Source organism: Myiozetetes cayanensis, unplaced genomic scaffold, assembly GCF_022539395.1.
Source record: "Myiozetetes cayanensis isolate MyiCay16 unplaced genomic scaffold, myiCay2020 scf5-8, whole genome shotgun sequence".
NCBI lineage: Eukaryota > Metazoa > Chordata > Aves > Passeriformes > Tyrannidae > Myiozetetes > Myiozetetes cayanensis.
The window spans coordinates 82,601,507-82,629,501 of NW_026087742.1; the positions used below are offsets into that span (position 1 = coordinate 82,601,507).

General features: G+C 38.6%; 1 protein-coding gene across 1 annotated transcript; it reads right to left on the bottom strand.

The window, feature by feature from the left end:
* Positions 1-27,973, bottom strand: LOC126648445 (granulocyte-macrophage colony-stimulating factor receptor subunit alpha-like). Its single transcript, XM_050331386.1, has 14 exons — positions 27,800-27,973; positions 23,154-23,283; positions 22,886-23,061; positions 22,001-22,140; positions 20,795-20,833; positions 19,926-20,049; positions 11,250-11,379; positions 10,983-11,158; positions 9,543-9,682; positions 4,650-4,688; positions 3,530-3,659; positions 2,261-2,357; positions 2,072-2,153; positions 1-637 (listed from the first exon to the last, which is right to left on the bottom strand). The coding sequence occupies exons 2-14, from the start codon at positions 23,279-23,281 to the stop codon at positions 563-565; spliced, it is 1,476 nt and encodes a 491-aa protein (XP_050187343.1). The 5' UTR covers positions 23,282-23,283; positions 27,800-27,973; the 3' UTR covers positions 1-562.
* Between the last annotated feature and the right edge of the window lie 22 nt (positions 27,974-27,995).

Here is a 27,995-nt window from a genome sequence, read left to right on the forward strand (position 1 = left end):
GAAGTGAGAATATCTGCTTCTTGTCTTCTGCGCTGTAAGTAACACACTTAAGTTCTAGGAATACTCAGGGTTTTAGACAAATTCCTGTCCCTTGAGACTCCCATTGATTGCAGGCCACTACTCAATGTCTCAGCTTGTTTTTGCATTTTTCTAGTTGTCCATAATTTAAGAGTTCCAAGGAAACTTCAAGTCTGAACTGGGACATTTTTGACAGTAGAACAATGGCATTCAGGCACCAGAATTTTTTAAAATAGTATCCATCTCAATAAATTAATTCTTAATGCTTTTAATATGAGATAAACCAATTATTTTTCATATTCACAAAATGGAAGATATCCAATAAGGACAACTTACTTAAACAATAAAAGTTAGCTAAAATTAAAAGCAAATACAATGGCATTTAAAAAGATTGCATGTGAAGTATCATTCTCTCATGGCTGCATCTCTGTTTTCTACAAGAAAAAAGAAGAGAGTGAAGAAAACCTATATATATTATTCCAGACCTTCTACAGGAATATACAGTTGTTTAAGAAATGCAGTTTTAGATTCCTCTTTTTCTTTGTTATCTTACTATGTCAGAAACTAATATTATCTCTTCATTTTCAGATGTTGTTGATTGCATTTTGTTCTCCATCAACTGAAAGGAAAATAAAAACTTCCATCAGTTTTATACATATATGTATTTATACATATGGTTCGGTTAGCATGTACAATTCTGGGAGTATTTCAACTGTTGTTGCATAATGTTATAAAATATTTAACTTCTTTGTTTCTTAGGTGAAAAGCTCTCCTTAGATGGTCATAACATTGAAATTTCAGCAATTTTGTAATGCTGACACATGTTTTTTTTTGCTGGCCTAGGAGTGTATAGGAGAACACGCTTTTCTATGGTGCACCATACAGATTATCAACCTCAAACAAATTTGCTTTCCACAACAACCTGAAAAGAGTAGTGGAGTGGTGGCTGGTTTCTTCTTCCAAGTAACAAATAACAAGAGAGAGGAAAAGAACAAATGGCCATAAATTCCAGCAGGAGAGGTTTTCAGTGGATATTAGGGAAAAAATTATTCACTGAAAGAGTTGTCAAGCATTGCAACAGGCTCTCCAGGGTATTGGTGGAGTCATCCTCCCTGGAGGTATTTACAAGACAGTTAGATAACAGTTGGACTTGATGATCTTAAAGGTCTTTTCCAAGCTAAATGATCCTATGAATTTAAACAAAAGGATTAACTTCACTGAGGTGTGAAAATAGATAGGCACCCATGGCCCAAAGTTTAGCTAATCGAACAGAGCATGAGTAACATGATAAAATACTGGACAAAAAAAGGCACAAATGAACTGTGTCATGTGAGTGTGCTGGTGTGGTCAAGTGCTGTGTGTGGCCACCACAGCCTGCTGTTCCCTTATGAAACCCTGTTTTGAACTGCCTTCTTTGTCACCTTGCTTTCTATCCTGCATGTGTAACTTACTAGTGGTAAGTAGGAGAGATTCACAGCAACACCTGTTGACCAGGGAGGGGGAACACAGGGCTCAGACCCAGGGATCAGATGCGAGGAACTTGCAAATGCATGGTGCTTGTAAATGAAGAGAGTGAGGATGTATGCTCATCTCACTGGCAAACTTCAGTCCTGCTCTGCTGGAGAGTGGCAGGAGGACTGTGGTGTCTGGGCTCCTATTTATGAGACTGCCAGTGGTTGATGTGATGCTGGCAGAGGCTCCTGTGCTGGTTTTTGTGGCTGGCTGCATCCCTGTGTTCTGTTACGTCATTGTACATGTGTGTCCCTCGTGTTGGGAAAACACACAGCCCTTCCTGCTGCCTGAATCTACCAGTGGAAGCATCAGTCTCTGCACCTGTAAGACTGGAATGGGAGAAACTCCATAGTTCTGGAAGGGTACAACATTTATCTTCCCTCAACAAACTTGCCTGCTGATTTTGTCTTGTAATTCTTCAGAATACGGCAAGAAGAAGAGTTATCCTCTGTAATAAGTCCCTTACAATTTAAAAATTCATCCAGTAGAGTTTTGTCTGTATTTCACACATTAAATATAAAAATGGAAAGAGAAAACATACCTCTGGATTTGTATCAGGCAGTCCAAAAAAAGCTTGTTTTGGACCTGGGATTTGTGGAAATGCTGCTTTCCAACAGCCAGTCCTGGAAATCAAAGAGTATTGAAAAGAAAAGTGAAATAACCATATTTGTTTAAGAACTTCGGATGTTACACACACACACAATAAAATAAATCCATAAATTAAATTTACCTTTTGAAGAACAAAATTGCAATGATTGCCACTAAGGGTGTTACAAATGCTACAACAAGTAAAATCCATACCGAAGAAGAAATAATTTCCTCATTTCCTGAAGAAGAAACAGTCATAAATTATTATTACTAATAAAGAGGATTAGATCATAGAATCACAGAATAGTTTGGATTGGAAATGACCTTTAGAGATCATCAAATTTCAACTTTCCTGCCATGGGCAGGAACACCTTTCACTATAACAAGTTACTTAGAGCCCCATCCTGACCTTGAACACTTCCAAAGCTTCTCTGGGCGACCTTCTCCAGTGCCTCATCACCCTCATAGTGAAGAATTTCTTCCTAATATCTAATCTAAATCTACTCTCTTTCAGTTTGAAGCCATTCCCCCTTGAGCTATTGATACATGTCCTTGCACAAAGTCCCTCCCCAGGTTTCTCGTAGGCCCTTTAGATACTGGAAGGCTGCAACAAGTTCTCCCTGGAGCCTTCTGTTTTCCAGGCTGAACAGCCAGAACTCCCTCAAACTATGAAAGATGCTCCAGCCCCTCTGATCCTTCTTGTGACCGCCCTCTAGACTCACTTCAACAAGTTCCCATACTTCTTATGCTGAGGCTGCCAGAGCTGGATGCAGTGCTCCTGATGGGATCTCATGAGAGCAGAATACAGGGGCAGAATCCACTCCCCGACCTGCTGGCCACACTGCTTTTGATGCAGCCCAGGATACAATTGGCTTTCTGGGCTGCAAGTGCCCATTGCTGGCTCACATCTGGCTTTTAACCCACCAGCATCCCCAAGTCCTTCTCAGCAGGGCTGCTATCAATTCCTTCATCACCTAGTCTGTACTGATAGCAGGAGTTGCCTCGATCCAGGTCCAGCAAGTTATACTTGGTCTTATTGAACTTCTTGTTAAACATGTACTGTGGTGACTGGTGAATATCAGTCAAAGGGTTTGGCTTGGTATACAAATGAACTCTGTAATTTAACACAGCAGAAATGTCTACTGGGAGGGATTTACACTGAGCCTGTTTGTCCATCCCCTGCAGTAAGCAGGTATGCACTTCAACTGCATGTAACTTTTTTATATTATTTCCTATGTTAGAATGTGAAGAGATCTATTAAGTCTCTTCCTACTCTTCTCTGTAGTGTGGATTGAAGCAAAATGTTAGCCAGTCCTTTCCATATCTGTGTGTCTGCAGGTGCACAGCAATGGGTGAGGTAGACAGGATATCACTGGGGGAAAAGTAGCTCGGGGCTTGGATTTGTTCTTACCAAACTCAACAGGTGCACTCCATTCCCCCCAGGCTGGGTTTACAAGGCAGGCGCTGCCAGCTGTTCTCATTTTCAAGAGATACTTCTTTCTTGTGTTGGATCTTGGAAATGTGTGACTATTTCCCCCTTCCTAAAAACAAAACAAAACTGAGTTGCTTTTCTTTGTTCCATGCCTAAGTGTTGACAGTATGCACTTGCCATTTACCAGTGAAACTTAAAAGACTATGAGAGCATTGCATGTTAAAGTAGACTGCTGTTCCAGAGTAAAAAATAAATGTATTAATGTTTATTAGGTATATAGGTATGCAACTGTGTATCTCCAAAACAGCCTGACACTCACTGAACTTTTTACATTTAGAACCTTTATATCTTTTACACTGTAAAAGTATATCCTGTGATTTCTTATGACACAGTTTGATTTATTGATAACTTCCCTGAGCACATAGACAGAGGCAGAAAAACATCTTGAACTGTCATTCAATACTGCAACAATTGAGTGATTTGAGGAATAAACTGTCTGTGTGTACCTCACCTGTCTTGGTCTTTGCATTATGACTTTTCAGGTAAAGCACAACTTTCTTGCCAAACTCATAAATAAGTAGAAGACTGCACTACTTAGTGTTACTAGAATTTACTGAAACACTCCTACTCTTGGAGGCTTTCAGCATAGAGGTGGGATGTTAAAGCTGCACTGGTTAGCAGGAGGCTCAGTATACCTGCAGGACAGCCTCCACCCAAAGGGCTTTTGTGGTCTATGCTTTTCATAAACAAAATTAAATTCCTAGGAGCTGTTTTCTGTTTTCTCTGCTGTCAGTGATGTGTAACTTCAAATTCTGTTCTGAATATTTGAGAGGGAGAGTAGATAATATAATGTATAATAGAAGGTTTTTTGAAAATATTTAGAGAAAAACAATAAAGTTCTGCCCATGAATGTACAATAAATTATGTATATCACGATGATTGAGAAATTTGACACATTCATGGAATCTATAAATAAGGATCCCATAAAGCATAGGGCAATGAAGACATACTGATTTAAAGGCATTTGCATACTATTTAATTTTCACAGTTGACTATGAAACAAACATGTATTACTGATTAATAGAACAGGCAGACTTACTTGTTTAAAAGCATATTTGGGTTTTCCTTCCGCATTATCCTGTAAATTCAGAAAAAAAGGAAAAACATTATCTTTGCTTGTTTTGTGTTTTGATGATAAGTAATTTTTTATCTATGTCCTGTTTTTCTGCATTCTCTTTCTTGTCTACTTGACAATTTGTTCAGAACTAGTAATTTATCCAGCATTTAGTATCTAATATCTAATTAATCTACAATGCCAAGTTTATATAGTGAGTAATTCTGCTATGAAAAAATATTAATTTTCCTTGCCACTGTAGTTGAGATACAAATTTTGTTTCAGATTGGTGATTGAACTCAAACATAAGCAAATCAGACCTGAATGAAAACTGTAACTTTATTCTTACACACACCAGGAAGATAAAAATCTCTGAAATAAACTTTTTAGTTTGCATCTAATTTTTTAATTTCACAGTAAATGTCACTATACGTAATTGCAACTACTATGTAAATATTGTTTTCTTTTCTTTTAGATGAAAATATTTGGGTACTGACATGGACTCAGTTATTTTAGGCTGCCCTCCAACTACATTTTTGATAGGTAGAATAAAATATGCTCATTTTTTTCTGAATAGCTATAATAACTACCATGTAATGTAGTGACCACACACAATATAATCTCCATTAGACTACCAGAGTTATGTATTTTCATAATTATTTTGAAATAGTCCATTTTACAACAAGACTAAATTTATCCAGACTTGTTTTATGCATATAATAATTGCATGTATGCTCATGTGGCATCTGAGCATGAGGCTATTCAGCCTGAAGAAGAGAAGGCTCCAGGGAGACCTTACAGCCCTTTCCTGTACCTAAAGGGTCCCTCAGGAATCTGGAGAAGGACTTTTCACAGGGGTATGTAGTGACAGCACATGGAGGTTTGGCCTTAAGCTGAAGGACCATAGGTTTAGATTACATATTAGAAAGAAAGTCTTTACTGTGAGGGTGGTGAGACAGAAACAGGTTGCCCACAGAAGTTGTGGATGCCCCATCCCTGGAAGTGTTCAAGGCCAGCCTGGATGGAGCTCTGAGCAATCTGATCTAGTGGAAGGTGCCTCTGACCATGGCAGGGGGTTGAAACTAGATGATATTTAATGTCCCTTCCAACCCAAACAATTCTAAGATTTCATAAGGCAAACTGCTGTCCATGACAGCTTCTAGTACCTGCAAGCAAGCTAGCTTATATGCTCAGGGATCAGTCTAGGTGAAAGTATAACAAAATGGAGTTCCAGAATGACAATTGGTCTTTTGCAAACTTTAGAAAGAGAGGCACCACAATTAAAAAAAATAAAGAAAATATGTACAATAGTTAAAAAGCACTCTGACAGGGAATGATGCCACTGATCAACCAACCTGACCTGATGGCGGTTTATTGCTTGCCAGGGGCAAGAGGCCAGGATGCTGCATAAGGACAGGTGGACTTGTTTGGCCATTGAAGCCCTTGCTTCTCTTCTGTGTGGGTGTCAATGACAGGCCTAGGGGGAACCTGGAAGGTTTCAAGGGTGATTGCAGATCACTGGGGGGATGGTGAAGAGCAGAAAGTCCAGATGGTGTCTCCTCATCTCATCAGTGAGATGAAAAGGCTTGAGCAGAACTGCAGTTACACAGCAGGTCAAGAGGTGGCTGAGTAATTGGTGTTACAGGCAGGGCTTTGTCTTCTACAAGCTTGGCACCCTTTTTGAGAAACAGGGGCTACTGAGCAGGCACGGGACGCATCTCACCAGAGGGGGTGATAGTGTCCTTGAAAACAAGCTTGGTGACCTGGTCCTTCTGCTGTGTATAAAGGAGTGCCTTGTATGCATAGAGCTCTGTCTTGAGATGAATGAAGAACCAGTAAGATAACTTGAGAGTAGGTATCGGAGCACAGACCAGCACAAATGTTAATGTAGTAGATGTTTGTTCCAGAACTCCCAATTAAGAAAAGGAAGCAGATGAGACCCTCTTCAGGCAGCTTGAGGAAAATACAGCCACAGACCTTGGTACTCAAGGGAAAGTGCCTTGTAGGGCAAAGCTACTGCTTGATCTACAAGGACAACCTCATCAGAGCACAAGAACCATAGAATCTTAGAATAGTTTAGTTCTAAGATCATTCAGTACAACCATTAACCCAGCACTGCCATGTTCACCTCTAAACCAAGTCTACAAGTGCCACACTGTGTGGTTAAATGGGTAAGAATGGAGTGGAGATAGGCAACAGAAGTCAGTACAACAACCCAGGTATTGCTTATAATGAAACCCTTTATGCTTTATTAAGATCACAATTCTACATTGCAATATATTGTTATTTATGTTGCTTTTGGTTGGGTTTTCCCAAACTCTGTTATTATGCACCCTACCCTAATCAGCCATGTACTTTTCACGTGATAGCTCACAGGGTTATTCATCATGCTTGGTGCTCACATGCTATCTCATAAACTCTCACCCCCAACCACTGCCATGGGCTGTCTCTCCATGTGCCTGCTCCTTACCTCACTCAGGAAACTACTGAGGAACGCCTGCTGGCATGCTGAGATAATAAAAGTCTTCTGACAATTGCTGTGTATTTTGGGCTGTGTGTATTTTGACCCTGTTCAAGTCTGGGAAGGCGCCACAACTGGCAGAGGTCAGTTCTATCCTGCCACCCAGACCAAACATACAGCCACATGTTTTTTGAACACTTCCAGGGATGGTGAGTCCATCACTCCCCTGAACAGCCTCCTCAACTGCCTGACCACCCTTTAAGCTGAGAAATTTCCCTAATATCCACTTTAAACCTCCTCTACTGCAACTTGAGGCTATTTCCTCTTGTCCTGTTGCTTGTTCCTTGGCAGAACAGATCAACACCCACCTCGCTATAACATCTTTGCAGGCAGATGTGGAAGGCATTAAGGTCTTCCTCCTGAGCCTCCTTTTCTCCAGGCTAAACAACCCCAGTTTCCTCAGCTGCTCCTCATAAGAGTTGTGATTCAGACTCTAAACCAGCTTCATTGCCCTACTCTGGACACACCTGAATGGTCCATTCAGGTGTGCAGAAAATCAATCAGGTGTTCCAGGTGAGCATGGCAGGACACGAAGCTTGAGTCTGAGCTCAGAGACAAAAAGGAATTACACAAAAGGGAGAAGAATGGATTTGGGAGGAATACAAAGATATCATCCGCACATATAGGAATGGAGTCAAGAAAGACAAAGCTCAGCTGGAGTTGAGAGTAGTGAGGGAGGTGAACACAAGGAAGTTTTTTATGAGTTCATTGACATCAAGAAAGATTAAGAAGAAAGCAGGCCTGTATCTTACAGAGTTGGGGGAACCTAGTGACAAAGAACACGGGGGAGGTATTTAGTGCCTTTTTAGCTCAGTTCACTGGTGAGGTTTTCCTTTGGGTTTCCTGGATATCCTGATCTATAAAGCCTTAAAAAAACCCCATACTTGAAGAAGAAACATTTTTTCAGACATGAAAAAACATGACTGAAATTATGTTACTTGTAAATAATCCTTTTTTTTTTTCTGTGTGTGTTTGCTCCCAATGCAAATAACTTCAATTGTGAAAAATAAAGTTTAAAGGCTGACTGTAACACAACATTTGTTGGTCATAGTATTTTGGCAAAGAAATACAAGTTTAGACCAGGCAGTGGTAAAGCAATAAATATTGCAGAAGAATTTTTTATGGATAAATCCTCCAAAGACATGATTATAGCTGCATCTTATGTAATAAGTCTTAAGGAAGCCTGTGCTGCTTAGTTGCTGGAGTAATTGCTGGACCTTGACATAATTAATAAAGTGAAAACTGCTACATATTATTAAAAAAAGCTTGGAAGTTCAGACAAGGTATGAAACTCAATATTCTTTATAAAATGAATATGAGTCATATTAAAAGATGTTAAAAAGTATGTATTGCTTTTTTGCAATCAACTTTTATTCCAGTGCCGCATGGAGTTTTCAATAAGGTTTCTTTGTTGCAATAGCCAAGCAATTCACAGCAGTTAGTTGGGCTTGCAAGAAAACTCATCGTGAAATAGCAAGCTCAATTCAGACTAAGAAATTCCAAATATCAGAAATGTAGAGAACACCTGCAATAAGCCACTAAGTGACCAAATCCGCCAGTAGTTCAGGAAGGTTTTTCCTTTGTAGTCCCTATCTGCCACCCTGTGGTCTTTTGACGCAATTATGCCACAGTTACAGCTGTTTACATATACCCTAGCAGCGGAGCACAGCAAGATCATTCCTTCCCTATTGTTGCAAAAAGACTTGTAAGGTCAAGATCTTGACTTTCTGTAACTTAAACCATTCCCCCAGTAACCTTTACTTAATCACACTGCCTCTCTTCTTTCTCTCCCATTTATTTTCCTTTTATTTAGTATTATGAATCTTCAGCTTTTGGACCAACAGGTGTGATGCTTATATGTGGATAGGCTATTTGCATTTCCTATATAGAGAGATTCACCTCCATCAACTCAAACTTGTTAAGTGAATGCATGTTTCTCTTTTCAATATTTAAAGCCCAGCTCTGCCCTTTCACAGCTATGCAATCACCACTGGAAAGGCTCCAATCCAGGGCAATTCCAACAGGCTTTACTGAAAGAAGTGTTTTTCTCAGTGTTGTCACAGACAAAGCTGTGACGTTCAAATCTTGATTAACTATGCTTCTCCTCTGGGACTGTCCCCCTTACCTAGTATATCTTCAGCACTATCTCACTCAAGAGAGCAGGAATAAAAAAAAGAATAAAATGTGGTAGTATGGCATAACAGGATCCCTGAAAGGTACAACCACCAGGGAATATGGTGCTGCGGATGAGGAAGACTGCACCATACAAGAGAGATTGATTTTCTTTTCATCCATGTCTACTTGTAAATGGAAACATATGAATTAATGTTAAACAGAGGTGAAGAAATTCCTCTTACCTTATACTTTATACTGATTTCATATTCAAAACACTTGTCTTTGTTAGAATGACTTATTTGGGGTCGTTGCCATTGAATTATGCAATCATTTTTAATTTCATCACAGTCGACAGTGATATTTGAGGGAGGCATGAGCTTTTCTGAAATGATATAATCAAGAATCCAAATAATTAAAATTGCTTGACCCCTTTTTGCTTTGATGAGAATACAATTGCAAGTAACACTTCTATGAAGAAAGATACGTATTTGTATCTAGTTTTCTTTGGACTTGTTAGAAATAGTTGGAAGATCAATGTTTTCTAAACCATGTCCCGAGGATAAGAAAAAAAACCAAAAGAGATTAAGCCAGGGAAGATGATATAGGAGCATACAAAAATACAAACCTGCTTCATTTACTTTTCTAGATGAATAAATTAAAGTACTGTCTTTTTTTTGAAATAATGTTTATTACTACAGATGAACTAGCCCCTGTTAACCTAGAGTAAGTAAGAAGTAAGACATTCAATACACTTTTTTTTCTTTAAACCTCCTCACAACAATGCTTCTGTGGCATAATGGTGTTGGTTTCTTGGTGTTGTGAACTATACAGTTTACTCCCCCCTTGCAAAAGAAATAGTCATTAAAATTTAAGAAAGACACTTCAGTTTTAATAATTTAGGCAACTTTTTTCATGTATCTCCCCTAACTTCATAGATGTAAGCAAAAATGTGAATACCTTTATATTTTGATCATTGACAAGGACTTGATTATTGGAAAAGCAAAAGACAGTCACTCACAGCAGAAAGGGTGACAAAAGGCTGGTGCAGGAAAGCTTAATTTCAGCTAGATTACTACTTCACATCAATCTTTAGGGACAGGCCTGGCCTATTTGTGATGGGCTACTTGGTCAAAAATCAGTCTTGTTTCATTGGCCATGAGTGACACTACATTTTGCAGACAATACCAAAACGAGTGTGACATTGCCAGTGAGACTTTACCACAGTAGAAGTAATTGCACAGGATACTTTCAAGTAGAGCCCTACATGTGAAAGCTCAGTTGTATGTGTGTTAATTCATTTAATCGGGGGTATGGTGTCAATGTTATCCCCACTGGCAATGAAAAGCAAAAATCAGTGCTCAGATAAACTTCTAAAACGTCTCCTCTGTTGAAAAGTATTTGACCATCACTGAACGGACATCAGGGAAAGTACAGTTTTTTAAGTGTTATGAACCTTCCTGAGAAAAGATTGCTAAAGAACCTGAGGCAGATTGCAGCTGTGGAGCTTCCTTGCTTAATTTCCCTCATTGCTCTTTTGCTTGGGAAATAGGTTTTCTTGAATATGCCACAGTCTCTTACTTTCACTTATGGGTGAGGCAGGGTACACGGTTCCTTGTCAGGGATAAATGCTCTACTCTTCTCATGCAATATTGAAAATAAAGCCAAAAAAATTATTTACTTACCAATTTTATACAGTTCAATATACTCATCATAGAACTGGATCAGGGAGTCTTTACTAGACCCATTCACCATGAAGTGAGCTTTTTCAATCTCTATCCTCACATTTTGGAATCTACATCCCACGTTTTGACCATTTTCATCCTTAATGTAAAGCTCACATTCCATCTCCCCATCATCTCTGTATAAAGCAAGGTATTTTCATGAAACATGGGCAGTGTGATGTGTTGAATGAGAATTCATACATCCCTGACTCAAGCAGGCCTACTTACCTTGAGTTCTGCCAGTAGAGAAAATACTGTGTATCTGCTGGAGCAGCCCTTCCTGCCTGCCAAGTGCAGTTCATGAGGCAAATGTTATAAATCACACAGGAGAAATTTTCGATGGCTGACCCATTCATGCCTGCAAACAGAGGAATATCTGTGATGAGGAAAAATCCTATGCCTTCTCCAAGCTGAAGGATCATGACACATGCTTAGGTGTGTTAGACGCCTGCAAGTCCAGGTAGTTATTGCTTGGGTCAGGAATGACATGTTGCATTCTGGATAGTAACACCGAAGGATGTTTGCACTGACAGACTCAATGAAAATCTTTTTATTGAAAAATCCTCCAAAGATATGATTATAGCTGCAACAAAACAATTTGTGTGCTGGTTTGTAAAGCTGGTGATCTCAGCAGCGCTGCATAAACCTTTGGTGGATAATATATTAAGGTCTAACTATTGTTTATCTCTCTGCTTTATACAAAATTTAGGACAAACAGATGTCAGGCAGGTGGGTAAACAGCTGCAAAGAGAGAACATCAAAATGGGTCACAGCAGTATCATCCAACTCAAGTTACCCAGTGTTGAGTAAGTTTTCTGACGGTGTTAGTTCTTTGCTTTCAAGCATGCAGATTAGATACAAGGAAGAAAACCTTCACTGTGAGGGCAGTGAGGCACTGGAACTGGTTGCATGGAGATCTTGTTGCACCATCCTTGGAAGCATTCAAGGCCAGGTTGGTTGGTCTAGTGGAAGGTGTCTCTACCCATGGTGGGATTGGAACTAGATGATCTTCAAGGTCCTTTCCAACACAAATCATTCTGTGATCATAATTCTGTGATCTAGGAGCAATGTCTAACTTCTGCAAATCCAGTAAAAAAATAAAAATCATGTCTAGGACCTTTCTTAACAGGTAGTAGGTACTTTATTTGCAAAAAAAAACCCCTTCATTTGACTTAACTCCATATATTCCTCTCACAGCTTTTTCCATTTTTGCCTGGGATATTCTCTCCAGTCCTGGACTTCCTAAACACTCAGTGAATACCTCAGGAAACAGAACAGTTGGAAAGAAAAAAGGTAGACCTACCTTCTATTTCAAAATGTCTTTATTTCGTTTATCTTTCTGTCATAATCTTCAGGTTCAGAGAAGATGGAAAGGCTATATTTTTAAAGGCTGTGTAGCTATAAACAGGGCTGTTGCCCTCCCTTGTGTTTGGGGAACTGTCTTAGCATCGGAAGTGTTGCAAAATACAATGTTCATCACTTCCCTCCTGATTCATAGCAAATTTATGTAAATGCTCAACTCCTGATTGCATATAACACCAACAAGCAGTTAAATTTCCCTTTCTGTTTTACGGAGTATGCTGCTCCTTGGGAATCCAGTGAGTGCATAAAAATATTTTCTTTTAAATGTATTTCTCTCTAGCTTTAAGCAATACTGAGAAGTACAAAGCATCTCTCAATAAGAGACATCTCTGCAGGGTGGAGGGTGGGGGATGGGGGTTCTCCATGGAGGGTTTTGTTTTTTTCCCTCTCCTCTGTCCAATTGCAGAGGGGAGTGAGAGAGTAGCTTTAGTGGGTACCTGGCACAAGTCTACTCATATATAGAAACTTTTTGACTTAAAAACTATTTTCTACACAAAAAAAAAAAGTACCTGCTCACATGCAGTACTAAAAGAGCAAGGCATGTGCTAATAGAGCCAGGCATGAATCAAAAATCAATTAAATCTATTAAATTACACCCTATGATTGTGTTTGTGCATTTGATCATGTCTGTTAATAACTCAGTGTTGATTTAGGAGATGAACAACTTACTTTGAGCATCTAGAACTTCAAAAACTCTAGTCATCCGTAGAATCAATAATCATGAGAGAATCAGCAGAGCCTGACCTGGTCTTTTGTGGTTTCAGAGGTAAAAGTCTAAGGCAATGGTGGCTTTATAAGCCACCAATTCATGGATGTTCAGTCTCTTTGTGTGCTAGTAGAGAGTAAAAATGTGCTAAAGTTTTTCTGAAGCACAGTTGTGAAGCAAAGAGTGGGAATTAAGAGCAAATAAATATAGGTGGGTATTCTACCAGAAAGTAGATTTAGTCAAAGAAACAACTCTTTTTGGTAAGAATCACTATGACTACCCCTATCACATTATAGATGTCAACAGAGAAAGCAATTGAAAGTTAAGCTATCAGGTCTGGGCCCATGACAGCAATTCAGAGGAAAAAGCAGTCCATTGTCAGAAGTTTCACTTTATTTGCAGATTAAAGAAAATCCATACTTATCCATGTAGGTGTTTTTTGAACACTTACTGTGCTGTAAAGACAGAAGAAAGGGCTTCTGATCACAAAGAATGAAAACCCCTACAGTTTACTGTGTTCTTCTCTTTGGAAGAAAGCGCTCAATTTTGTGGTGGTAGCATAGCATTTTGTGTGTTCTCTCAGATTTTATATCTCTGCAACACAATGAAGAAGACTGAGGTTTAAGGTTTTGGGATTGAATACTTTGTTTTTAAACTGGAATATACTGCAGTATAACAATCCAGACAGCCCATAAGGACAGCGGTATTACTGCAGAAAAGGGAACTGTTTTATTTAGGGGATTTCTTTACTTGTCTATATTTAGGGCAAGTCCTTACCTGCAGCTTTCAAAAATGCAAACTAATTAAGAAAAATTAAAAATTCCCAAACAAAGCTGGCGTTACTGCTGGTGTTACCTAAGTCTATTGTCTTTCAGATGCCAGAAAATTAGTGTTGAATGGCTTCTCTGTGATCCAGGAGCTGGAAGCGAAATGAGAAGATAAAAAGGAAGAAGAAGAGAGAGGAGAAACCTAGGTGGAGACACTAGGGCTGTTTACAGTCTTCTGGCCCTACTGGAAGTAAAATCACTGCAAAAGCAGGATTAAACCCAACCTTTCTTAAACGTCACAAAAGCTTGAAGAATAATTTATTGTTTCAACAAAAGTAGGAGTGTTCAAAAGAACTACCTGGGTATTTTGTTATGCTGGTTACAGCTTGTGCATGTGTCACAAAAACATGAATGGTAGACAAGAGCTTCAGTTTAGTCCTTGCAGCAAGAACTTTCTAGTTTTTAGCAAATGTCTTTTTCCACAGAACAGAGGAATAGCAATAGGAGACCAGGAAAAAAAAAGACTTCTATGTGGGTCAACATTCAAACCTCTTGATTAAAAGGTTGTAAAATCTGACCATCCTTTCCAGATTTTTATATTGGGTCTTTGCCCAGGGATGGGAAAATGACACTTTATTCCCACATCTACTCCCACCTGCACTGTTTCATGGACATGATTTATGGTTTTCCCAGCAGGGTGCTGGCAGTGAACAAGTTTTCTTAATGGCTTTGAAGTGTCAGCAGCTTTCATACTGAAAGCAATGGGGATGTAAGGGGTGCATCAATGGCCATGATTGACACTGAGTGAAGTAGGATGGAGAAGATCCAGTACACTATATCTGCTTAATTGCCCTTAGATTAAAGTAAGCTTTGGCTTTAGTTTTCCACTTCTGATGCAGATGCTTTTATCTTTAGGCAGTTATAGCTTAAGTAGAAGGATCCTACTCTGGTTCTTCTTCAAAAGGATATTCAAAAGAAATTTTTATTGAAAACTTATTTAGAAATACAAAACCATAGAAAAAATTAGTTTCAAAGATGATCCCTTGAAGGTAACCCTATCCAGTGGAATTTTATCACTCTGAGAGGACTTTATTTACCATGAAAGTACTTCAGCTACTTGACATGACTTTAACCATCCTGAAACTTGATGGAATTGAAGAATCACAGAATATTATACACTTGGAAGGGACCCACAAGGATCATCGAGTCCAGCTCTTGATCCTGAAGAGGACAGCCCCTGGAATCACATCATGTGTCTGAGAGTGTTGTCCAAATGCTCCTTGATCTCTGATAGACTTGGTGCTGTGACCACTTCCCTGTGGAGCCTTTTCCAGTGCCCAACCACCCTCTGGGTAAAGAACCTTTTCCTAATATCCAACCTAAGCCTCCCCTGAGAGCTTCATGCAGTTCTTTGGGTCCTATGGCCGGTCTCCACAGAGAAGAGATCAGTGCCTGCCCCTCTATTTCCCCTCACGAGGAAGTTGTAGACTGCAATGAGGTCTCCCCTCAGTCTCCTTTTCTCCAGTCTGAACAGACCAAGTGACCTCAGCTGCTCCCAGTATGGCTTCCCCTCTAAGCCCTTCTACATCTCCATAGCCCTCCTTTGTGTGCTTTATAATAGCTTTATGTCTTTTTTATATTGTGATGCCTCAAGCTGCACCAAGGTGAGGCCACACCTGTGCATGGCAGAGTGGGACAATCCCCTCCCTCAGCTGGCTGGTGATGCTTTGCCTGATGCCCCCAGGACACAGCTGGCCCTCCTGGTTACCAGGGCACTGCTGACTCATATTCAACCTCATTCAAATGGAAGGTCAAAATTGATGGGTTTTTCTCACATCTCCTTACTAACTGGAGGATTCAGGATGTGATGCTTCTATTTCATCCAGGTGTTATAAACCCACTCAACTAGCCTGTATTATTTACAGCTAGCAAGTAGCAGGCTTCTGCTGGAGAGTTTGGAAGTTTCATTTCCAACATTTCCCAATCCACACATATACACATAGTTATCTGCTACTTGTTAGCAATCACATATTAAGTAATTTTTTCACCTAACACAGATGTGAAGGGATCAGGAATGGAAGGAAATTTTTGGTTTTGTAAATGGCAGTGAGCGACATGCTGTGCTGAGGGTGTAGTAGCATAGATTAAATGCAACAAATAGACTTAGAAAACTGTATCATTAACTCTTTAATAATACTCATATTGTATGAACAAATGGTCTTTCTTAAGAGGTTTAATCTTGGCTAGCTTTCGGTGGGTTTTTGTACAGTTGACAATTTTTTATTCCTGATCAGAGTGTCAATACAGCTGTACCTTTTTCAAGACACTGAACCTCTGGGAGACCCTGAATAAACCCCTTAAGTTTGGTTGTTCTTATTTTATTCTTTTGAATGGTGTTGAAAAGCAGTATAATAACTTCCAAGGCAATACTGAAATGTTTTTGCTGAAACACTGCAGTATGCATCATAAGAAGAAACAGAAGCAGTCCAAACAACTCAAAATATTTATGGAAAATGCAATCAAATACAAAGAGGCTTTTAAAGATAGGTTCTTTGGGCATTGCCTCTACAGGCAATGCTATTCTCATTGCTTGCAAGACAAAGAGAATATGAAAAGCCAGTTAATTTCTGCCAACAAGATATATATGCTTGAAAAATATCAAGTTGCACGTTTCACTTGCATTCCATCACTTCTTCAATCTTTATTATTTCTTCAGTTTCATGGTTTATTAACAGATTCTCGTATTCTTTCTAGTAAAGGAAGAATAAAACATTTCATTAGTGTTTCAGGCATGAGGTTAGCCACAAAGTCACGATTTACGAATCTCCTGTCATTCAAAGAGTTGCTATTATATAAAAGCTGTAGTAGGACTGTCAATGAGAAGATTGAACTAGACATGTCTAGGTCTTCCCTCCACGCTGAGCTCCGTAAAGAGGAACAAAAGACTTTTCAACTCTGTATTGGTTTAGTATTTTATGTGGCCAGGTTTTGGTAGCAGGGGGTCTACAGGGGTGGCTTCTGTGAGAAGCTACTAGAAGCTTCCCCCATGTCCAGTAGAGCCAAAGCCAGCTGGCTCACAAATGGACCCGCTGCTGCCCATGGCCAGGACAATCTGGAATGATAGTAATGCCCCTGTGATAACATTTTTAAGAAGGGAAAAAAGTTATTGCACAAATGAAATTTCAGCAAAAGAAGAGCAGAATGAGAACATGTGAACAACAATGCAGACACCAAGGTCAGTGGAGAAGGAGGGGGAGGAGGTGTTCCAGGCGCTGGAGCTGAGGTTCCCCTGCAGGCCGTTGTGCAGACCATGGTGAGATGGGGCTGTTCCCTTGTAGCCCATGAAGGACCATGGGGTGCAGAGATCCACCTGCAGCCCACAGAGGAGCCCACACCATAGCGGGTGGATGCCCTAAGGAGGGAGGCTGTGACCTCATGGGAGGTCAGTGCTGGCACAGGATCCTAGCAGGGACCTTCTGACCCATGGGGAGAGGAACCCATACAGGAGCAGGTTTTCCTGGTAGGACTTGTGGCCTTGTGGGGGACCTACACTGGAGCAACCTGTGCCTGAAGGACTGCAGCCTATGGAAAAGTGACACATGTTGCAGCTGTTTGTGAAGAACTGTTGCCCCTGGAATGGACTCTTGTTGAAGAAATTCATGAAGGACTGTCTCCTGAGGGAGAGACCCCATGCTGGAGCAGGGGAAGGACTCCTTTCCCTGAGCAGCAGCAGGAACAATCTGTGATGAACTGACCATAAGCCCCATTACTCATCTCCCCCCACCACTGTGGGAGGAGAAGGTAGAAATTGGGAAGGAGGTAGGGGTGGGGGAAAGGACTTTTTAAGATTTATTTTATTTCTCATTCTCTTGCTTTGATTCTGTTAGTAATAAATTTAATTAATATCCCCACTTTGGGTCTGTTTTGCCCATAATGGTAATCAATGAGTGACCTCTCCTGATCCTTCTCTCAGCTCATGAACACTACATCCCATTTTCTCTCCTCTCTCCAGTTGCAGAGGGGAGTGAGAGAGAGTGGCATTGGTAGGTACCTGGCGTCCAGCCAGCGTAAACCCACTACAAACGCAAAAGCCAGAAAACTCCTATTTTAAAACATAGAAGAGTCAACAGGATGAAGGAAAATAACTTAAAAGGTTTTATAAAGGCTCATGAGTGCTCCAGTGTGTCCCTGCAGACAAACTTCAGTTTCCAGACCTGTCAACTTAAAGCCAACTGGAACATGCTGTCTAGATGGGCAGTTCCTGCAATGTTGGTGTGTTTGTTCCTTCTCGTGGGTCCTTCCAGCTTTCTACCTAAGTAAGAACCTCTGAACTCTCTGCTTTACTTTCTTGCTAACCATACCTGAGAAACTTTTCCTCCTCTACCATCATTACCAAATACTGACATGGGGCTCAACACCTGCTATGGCAAAACTGTTGTAGAATTCTTTGTCCCTTCTCTCCCTGTCTGATTGTGCATTATTATTGTGCTGAGAAGCCTAGGCTCAGCACTGTTGAAGTGATAGCATATGGTTTATAGAGAGGGAAAGGTGAAACTATGTATTTTCTCCAATGTTCCACATAGACGACTGACAATTTTTTCATACTGAAAAAGGTAAAACAGAATATTTATTTGCATATGGACCTTCTCTTTCCATACCACAGGAACAAGAAGAAGAAAGAAAAATGATTCTTGCTTGTGTGCATCTTTCTGACACTTGGATCATACCTTTGAGACTGATCTTGACCTAAATTTTTAAGTTTCAGGCAAATGGAAAGAAAACATACCTGGAAATCCACTGGACAGGCCTCGTGGAATGGGTCTCTTGGCTGTGGTACTGTAGCAGATGTTTTTTTCAAGTAAACGCTTCTGCAGTGACAAAAAGTGTTGGTGAAGAAAGACTTAGTGTGCAAACTTATGAACACATATAGTATAATAATGCTCCTGAGGTATTATTTTACTCCTCTAAGACAAAAGTGGTGTTCTTCTAAGTCAAAAGTAGCTAAACATTACATAGGCTAAATACAATGTTATAATTTCATTGTTCAGAATTTGGATGACAATAATTTATTTTATGACTTACTAAAGCCTTGTAGGAAGTTGGTTTTTTTAAGTATATGGAAGGGTTATATCGTCAAAGCATGAAAACAATTTCATGTACCACACATCTACATTGCAGGGTCTGATGTCAGGAAAGTGACACTGAGGTAAAGCTTTGTCCTAATATTGGAAAGCATTGTCTTATATTAATCAAGTGGATAAGAATGTTGGGAATCAGAAGGATAAAGCCCACTTGAGGAACATCCAGCTGGTCATGATTCCTAGTACAGTTCAGTGTTGATTTCCCCCCTCCCTTGTTTCCTTTATAAAGAAGCCAGAAATTTTCCACTGGGGGAAAAGGTGTTATTTCAACTATAGAATAAAAATTTTGCACAAGAAATGAGGCTTACACTGTGCAGACAAAAAGTGCAAGACTTGCTGCCAGTCCCGTTGTCAGAAATAACATATATGATGAAGTAGATGTAAATTGTTGTTTTCCTGAAAGTCAAACAATCATCAAAGTGTTGGTTAGCATCACAGGACAGGAATGACTGCACAGCTATTTGCAATCTGCTTTGCATGAGAGTGTCAAACACTGTATGAAGAGACGACTTTAGCACCTCACTGCTCTGTAGTATGTGAAGGAACAGGATGGTTGACAGTATGTGGGCTATCTGCAGTAACGAGACCTGAGGAGCTGAGCCCTACAAAGTAATGAAATATCCAAGGAGACAGAGAGTAACAGGCAGAAAAATGAGTTTTCCTTTTTCCAGGATAAGAGATGGAAGAAGAGGTGGCAACAGACCCCAAAAAGGTCTGCTTTATTCACTAACCCCTTGCAAGAAGCACTGTCACACCAGAACGCTTGGAGAACTCCCTTATGCTAAGAGACATGCCAGTTCTCCACCTCTATTTGTCCTAGCAAATTAATGAGCAATTACCAATGTGTTTCCACCTGTAAGGGTGAAGTAATAAATGAGGCAGACAAGGAATAACTGAACTTGGTAAAGGAAGTGATTTTCATTCTTACCAAACTCCACCGGTGTACTCCACTCTCCCCAGCTCGGGCTCACTAAACAAGTGCCTATGTCAGTTGCTCGGATTTTGACGCTGTACCTTTTTTCTGCACTGAAGCTCTCGTACAGGTAGGAGTGCTATAATGCAAAACAACTAGACTGAGAATTTTTTATTATGTTTATATCATGACGAGAAAATTTTACCTATGCCTCTGTGGACAGACTAGAGTGAAACAACAAATAGAAAAATACGCCTTAATAAATTAGATTGTTTCATCCTGTTGTTTAAACATTTTTGTTGTTGGTAATATGAAGATGAAATTTGCTATGTGCTTCCCTGGCTCCCTAGACTATGCTAAACAATAGGACTTTAGGGAAAAAAATTTTAGAGATCTGACATTCCCTTACTGTGGATGTTTTCAAAACTGAAGTAGAGTTTGAAATCCAGATTATACAGATGTGAGAACCTGATATTTTTTTAAGTCCATCTTTATACTGGCTTAATCTTTCAGGTGATTTTTTTTGCCTCTATCATCTCAACCCCTTTCAGATACCATTAATAAAGAAGAAATTCACCACATTTTGTGTGTCTGTTACACAGAATCATGATCCATATTTATACATATATATCTGAATTTTCTAGGAAGTACAAAAATTGTAAAATAGAAGATCTTGTGAAGTAATATCAAGTTCCACATTTGCAGGTGTTTTTGTACCATGTTTTATAAACAACAGTTTAAAATTTTGGTTTTAGAAAACTTATCAATAAAGAACATATGTAGTACATTGAAACTGATAGTGTGAAACCATAATTTGTTTGAAGGATGTTCTGATATAGAAGAAATTTCAATAAAGTATAAATGTTAGATTAATATAGACTTACTGTTTCAGATGTGGTGTTGAAGATTTTCTTAGGATCAGCCTAGCAACAAGAGAAAAGTTTAATTTTTAAGATTATTTTTTTTTTGCTACCATATAATAATGAGCCCTCTCTCATGAATGTTTGATTTTCAGGAAAAAACTGTATATCTAACATTTTAAATGCCTTCTTTTAAAGACTGTGAAGTTAAACTATTCTTCCACTAAATGATTTTTCCTCATCACTGTTGCTTTGAAATATGGTACCACTTAAATTTGATTACAGAATTGATTATCAAAGCACTAAACAAAAAAGGCTCAGGTTTAGGAGCAATTAAACTTTTCTGTTTTACTTGTACAGAACAAAGTATCTAAAACTTACTAGTAAACTGAGACAATATTATTGCCATTAGTTTTTTTATCTGTGTAGCTTTTGTACTCTTAAACATTTAGTTTAGCTATGTTATGTCTCCTTTTTTAAAAAAAAACAACTTTTTTTAAATTTTATTTTTTTATTGTTGGAACAACAAACTCACAAGTATTTCCACAAATATTATGAATTTTTTTTTAAAGGATGTAATACTACCTTCCATATTATTCCAAGCCTTTAAAATACTTGCAGTTACTGAAATTTATAATAACAACCATATGCAGCTGAGACGTGGAAAACCATTTTGAGTTAAAAACCAAAGGACTCAGAATTTAATAAAACCCCACAATGAACATATGCTCTGGGATTGCCCCCTCCATCTGATTATGACAGCTGTGGTGCAACCATCCTGATTGTGCACGCTGCAGGTCTTCTCTAGAGAAACATAAACTCCTAAACTCCTTCAGCAACACAGGCTGCTGTCATAAAGGGAGGCAACAGGAGAAGAAGGCAAGGCTGGATATACAAAAGACAGAATGAAAAGTACAGGCGTCCAGGTGGAGATATCTAAGACTCCATCCTCTTTTTATGTGCTAGAATAGGTCTCTCCCTCAGTGTAGGGAGTCCCTTGCCCAGTTTCTTGAAGCACCAGCTGTGCAGTGGATTGAAAGCATTCCTTCAGTTTGCTGCCCCTCTTTGTGAGTGATCGATAGCAGTCCTCAGCTCATGTGCAAAAGAGGCATACATATCAAAAGGAAGAGGCTAGTTAAGTAGGTGAAGAGAACCAAGTAGTGGTTGTATGGTTGTGTGTGTGGGAATACAGACATACAGAGTGCTATTAAAAGTCATAATTATTCTTACCTTGTTTTCTATGACAATTTCATATTTGAAACAGCTCTTTCTTTTCACATGGCTTGTGTGAGGTGGTTGCCACTGAATATTACACGTATGAGAAGCTTCTGTGCAGTTCACAGTGACATTTAATGGAGGGGTGAGTTTTTCTACAATTATACGATCAGAAATACAATTGGTTAATAATAGCTCTCTTCACTTTGCCTTTTTAAAAATGTAGGTAGACGTTCAAGCAACTGGTCTAAATAGATATAATGAAGCTTTAGCAGAATTATTGTATTTTTCCCCATATTTTGAAGCATGACTCCCTGGTTTAGCACTCTAGTTGAGGAGCCTGGAGTATCAGCAGCAACAGTAAGTAAAATTGAAAAACACAAGCCATTTATTAGATTTTATTGAATTCAACATATAATCTGTATGTGTTTATTTTTCTTAGTCTTTTTTAATACTGTGTTCATATAAAATAGAAATACTATTTTTTTATTAACAACATCCTTCCATTTAAAAAATGAAGGTTTTTGCTCACAGTGTTAAGGTAATCGGTTCTTTTTTACTTGTGGATGCACAGAATTATGGAATTATAAGACCAACATCTAGATAGTCCCACTAAGGCAACCTTAGCTAGTTAATACCAAAAGATGATGCCTTTCTTTAACAGAATAAATATTTGACTGAAATGTTCACGATTCTGCAACCTCTGATTGTCTCTATACTCATTACTTTTTGTTCATTCTTGTACTTCAGACTTTTCAAGCATCAGGGCTGGAGAAAAGGAAAAAAACCCACCTGTTATGAGGAGCAGTATTTTATAAATATATGATTTTTCCCAAGGATGAATTCTTCATTCCTTTAGCATAAAACTAGAAATATAATAACAATAAAAAAAATCCTTACCAATTTTGTATAGCCTAATCTTCTCCTCATATGACTGAATCTTTTGTCCACTTCTAGATCCATTTACCAGGAAATAAGCATATTTATATGCTATTGTCACATTTTGGAATAGACATCCTGTGTTCCTTCCCCAGTTATCTTTGATGTAATTCTGGCACTCTGTGATATCTTCTTTCCTTTACATGAAATATTATATCAGTTAAACATTGACAATGTAACATATCAGACCAGAAATGAAAATTCCCTAGATTCAAACAGACCTACTTACTCTGAGGGCCTCCAGTACAGAAAATACTGGGTATCTCTTGTAGCAGTCCTTCCCACATGCCACGTGCAGTTCATGAAGGACACATTAAAAATGACACAGACAAAATTTTCAATAGCTGTCCCATTCATTCCTGCAAACACAGAAAGAATATCCCATGTTCACTTTGCAGAAAGGCTGTGTAAGTGCTCAAGTCACCCAGATCTCTGCAAACTCGTTTAATAATTTTTACCTACCTGCTTAGTAAATCTGAATGCATATTGTTTGGGTCTTGCAGTTTTGTACTTATTTGAAGATGGCAATGATTTTATTTGTGTTGAGCCACGAGGATTATCTACCATTGTTCCAGATGTGACTGGGATTTAATCAAGTCTTTAATAAACTCAAGCATTGTGATTTAGTGGAAGCTAATAACAAAGACAGACACCATGGTGTCCTTTGTTTAGATCCCCTGTTTAACTAAGGCTAAGTCTACTACAGCCGTGAGCAAGGCAAGTTCTCTCTCCTGTGCTTAAGTTCTCTGACTCTTGTTTGACTTACAAAGCACTACTGATTTAAAAAAAGATGTCCACTGCTTTCTTCTGTGTGACAGCTGGCTGATTACAACCTAACCCTGGGACTGCTTCCTGAAGGTAGTCCCTGAAGAAGTGTCACAGTTTTGAAGACAGAATGGCATATTTTTCAATCATGAATTGTAAATGATTGCTAATCTGCTCCAGTAGTTTGGATTCAAGACTAGGGTAAATTTTGTTTGCACTGAATTTGATAGAAGAAGGCATGAATATCCATTTAATTAGTTTAGAATCAAGGCAAAATTGAAGCAGAAGTTGATAGCTTGCTTAAGTTAAAAGACTATTCAGGTTGTCTACTCAAAATCTGAATGAATTTCTTGTGTGTTTCTTCCCTACCGAAAGGTGAGATCTCCAACAGGAAATGAGAATCATTTGTTACCTCTTCTTAACAACTATCAGTGTGAACTAAAGGACTGGATCACAGCTTTCTGAGTCTAATCACTATTTATTGAGTTTAAATGTACCACCTTTACATGCAGCTCTCCAGTTAGCCCTAAAATTCCACATCCGATTTTTACACCTTTGGAAATAAAGAGGAATTTTTCAAGAGACAAGAAAACTACCAGAGTCCTCCTGGATTTCCAGAAAACTTTCTGTCTTCCAAGAGGAAGGTCGAAACTTGGTTCAGCAACATTTCTTTCAACAGCAATGTTGGCCTAAGCATCTCCTGTCCTTATCTATCCTCCATGACTCCTTCCTGATTCCGTCCTGCCTCCTTAGCTGTGCTAGTGCCACTCCTTGTGGAGCCTTGTAGTGAGTAGTATTGAATAAGTGATCATCATTAAAACTAATGCTCCTCCCAGTTCTTTTTTTTTAATCTGGTTTAACATCCTTTACCACAAACAGTGGAGCAAGCTCATCTGAGATGACAGAATGGGTTAGCAATAAAAACCCAGAGAAGAGCTATCTATGCTATTTCTGCTGCCGCAAGAAATATTGACCCTTATCTAGTCACTAAATGTATCAAAACTCTCAGCATAGAGTTGTTTATATCCAGTTAATATGTAAGTTCATATACATAAGAAACTACTTTTGAGAATATAGTTATTGCAGTACTGCGGTGAGGTGATGGAGAGCTTTGGTCAGTTCTCTAGTTTGCCACAGATTCACTTTATGACCCTGGGTCAATCAAATCTGTGTACTTGACTTCCTCATTTACAAAACAAACAAAGAATTTCCTTTATATCAAGAAATTGCCAGGCAAATGCAGCACTCTTAAGTATGATTGCAGGTGCTGTGCAAGGGTCTTAGAGAGATGGGCTTCCTTAAGCCTTTAGCAGTGCTGCAAATCTAAAGAAAAAAGGATTATTCTGATTTCAGATCAGTTCACAACCTGGTTCATGTGTGGCCCAATAAGCAGTTGAGTTGGCCAGCAACAAAGAAATAGGGTGAAAGGAACTCTTAAAATGGCATTGTAGTCAAGGAAAAAGCAAATAAAACTACATCCTTGGACTCTTCAGCGACCACCTCAGGCTTTTATATCCGAGAAAAGCATATAGAGATATTCTCAGAAGTTCTTTAATTAGTCCAAGTTCTACAGCAAGAACATTACTCTGCCTACAAAACAGTCCCAATCATCTGCACAGTGCCATGTTCATACCAACATCAGGCACATACTGTGAAGATCACTCAGATATGTATGAGTATCTCTATACCATTTGCTGACAGGACATTTTTTCCAACCTTTGAAGGTATTTATTTTTAATTTTTTATTTATTCACATTTCTGTGGTTATGCCAAATAAAGTCTAGCAGAATAGATAAGTATGATTACCCTTCATGTAATCTTTACTTTTGAGCCTACTGTATTCACTCGCAGTGTCAGCACTACAGTTTTATTTTTAGCAACACCTGGAATAGAACTAAGTCTTCATGAGACATTTCTCTTGCATTATTTCCAGGAGACACTAACATTTTTCTCTTTCCAGCTTATACCTGAGGATTAGCTTAATTTATTTAGTGTTCTTTTGCTTAAAGACTCCTATTTGACAAAACTCATGTTTGTCACTTATTTGGCAGGATTGTACTTTTATTATCCTTTTCTGTTAGATGTGGTGCAAAGAGCAGTTTAGTTTCTCTGCATTGTACTTTTCTTTCTAAACTGCCTTCTATACTATTTGATGATGATAATAATTACATATGGAAATATGTTAATATCCTCAGTAGCATAATTTGTTTCATACATGAATAAATTATTTTCCCATATTTTACTATCTTTAGCTATATTTGAAATGTTTCTTGACATTTTTTCCATGAAACAGGTAAGCTACTCAACTGAGTGAGATGTGATGATTGCACTCAACTGCATAACAATCCACTGTTTCAAGCACACAGAATGCTTTTATTTATTTACACCTCTTGAGTCAATTTAGATTATCTCCATCACTTGTGCGGTTGTTAGAAAAAATGTAGGAGTATTAGCTTCAGAAAAATATCAGAGAAAAGAAAATTTGGCTCTGCAATCCTTTGTGGGAAACAAGATTATTAATAGGGCCTGAGGACAGGATCACACCTTTGGGTCTTGAGCACAAGAGAATTTCTACTTTTATTCAGCAATTCTTAAATAAAAAATGCATAAACTGCTCTTCACTCTTGGACATAATGGGTCAGATAATTTGTTATGGATTGAAAATAATATGCTTGCTATTGGAAATTAATAAAAGCAAATTAAAATACTTCAAGCTTTTAACACAGGTGGAATGGGGTGGAGCTCATCTTAGATAAACTTACCCAAAAGCTGTATAGATACATTCATGGGGGAGCCAGTAATTCCATATGACCTTAACACTGTCTGAAAAAAACAGCTACTTAAGACACAGTTTATTCAGTCTAGTCTAGGACAAGAGAAATTAAGGGTTCACTATATTTATTTTCTACCATTCCCTGAAAAGATAGCCCAGGGCAGTCTGCCCAGAGGAATCACTCTAACACTGAGCCATCCACTTGGGTCAGGTAAATCCAAGATGATTAATTCCTTTTCTTCTTTACATCATCTGGAATCCATATTTCTATGGAAATTGGCTAATGCTAGGCTCTGTGCAATAAGTCACTCTGTTATTTCTCAGAGAAACTTGAATTCTGACACACGGCCACAGGAAATAGTTGTGTTAGAAATTCACAAGCTGAAATCCTATTGCAGTGACTATTCTTATCCAGGTTGATTACAGAGGTGAATAAGAATATGAATAAGAATAAAAACAGAAGTCTAACAGACTTCTGATTATGAGTAATATATAACCATGTATTTTATAACATTTTGATACTGCTACAATTTTTGTAACTAATGAAAAGGAAGGTGTGCAACTGAAAAACCCCACAAAACTTACCTTTTTTTTTATATCACTATTTTTTGTTAAGGGAAAAAAATAATTTGTGTTGGGTATACTGATTAAGACTAGACCTCTGAGATTTATTTCCCAGCTTTGCCTCTGAAAGACTTCGAAAACTATTTTTATCAGTGGGAATATATGAAGTGGAATTACTGCTTACATGTTGGTTGTTCTATGAAGGTAAAATTATGCCTCCATGCCCGTGACATTTTCGGAGAACTGTGCTTATGTGAAATCTTCTACTTCAGTATTAAAATCGTAAAGGAGAAAGGGCACTGCCATGTTCCCATTCTGCTCTTGCCTAAATACACTACCCCTAAAAGGGATTCACTCTTGATAGTAATTTTACTCTATGGATGTAAAGTTCCAAAATCCAAACTTTTCCAGTTTGACTGTTTTCAAGAAAAAGTCACTTAGGCATTCTTCAACGCTGTAATGCAGGTCTTAACATAAGAAAAATACTGCTATGTGGATGAGGCCAGTAACACTGGGAACTACTAATTTTAAAATATATTTATACAATTATTTTCAGACTAGAAAAAACACACCACCAAAATATTGTCTAAGACATTCATCAGACAAAAGCATGCATTTGCAGGTAGTGTCTGTTCACACCTCATGGTTATTTTAACATTAAAACTAGCAGAAATAACAAAATTAGGTGTTTCTTTGCCAAGCTTCTTTGGAGGAAAAGAAAAACAGGAAAGAAAATAGAAAAGAAAAACAGAAAAAGGCAGAAGTAAACCTACCTTCTCCTTGAAAGCTTCTTTCCCGTGGCTGTTACAGTAACAGAGCACAAAAAAGGCAGAAACTATCAATTTGCCTGGTGGTATATTTTTGCATGCTTTGACAGTGTGATTTCGTTATCGAGTTCTTCTGAACTCATGTTACAGAGTGCAAAAATGCCGCCTACATCTTACTCATTTCCCTTTCCACGTGGTGTTA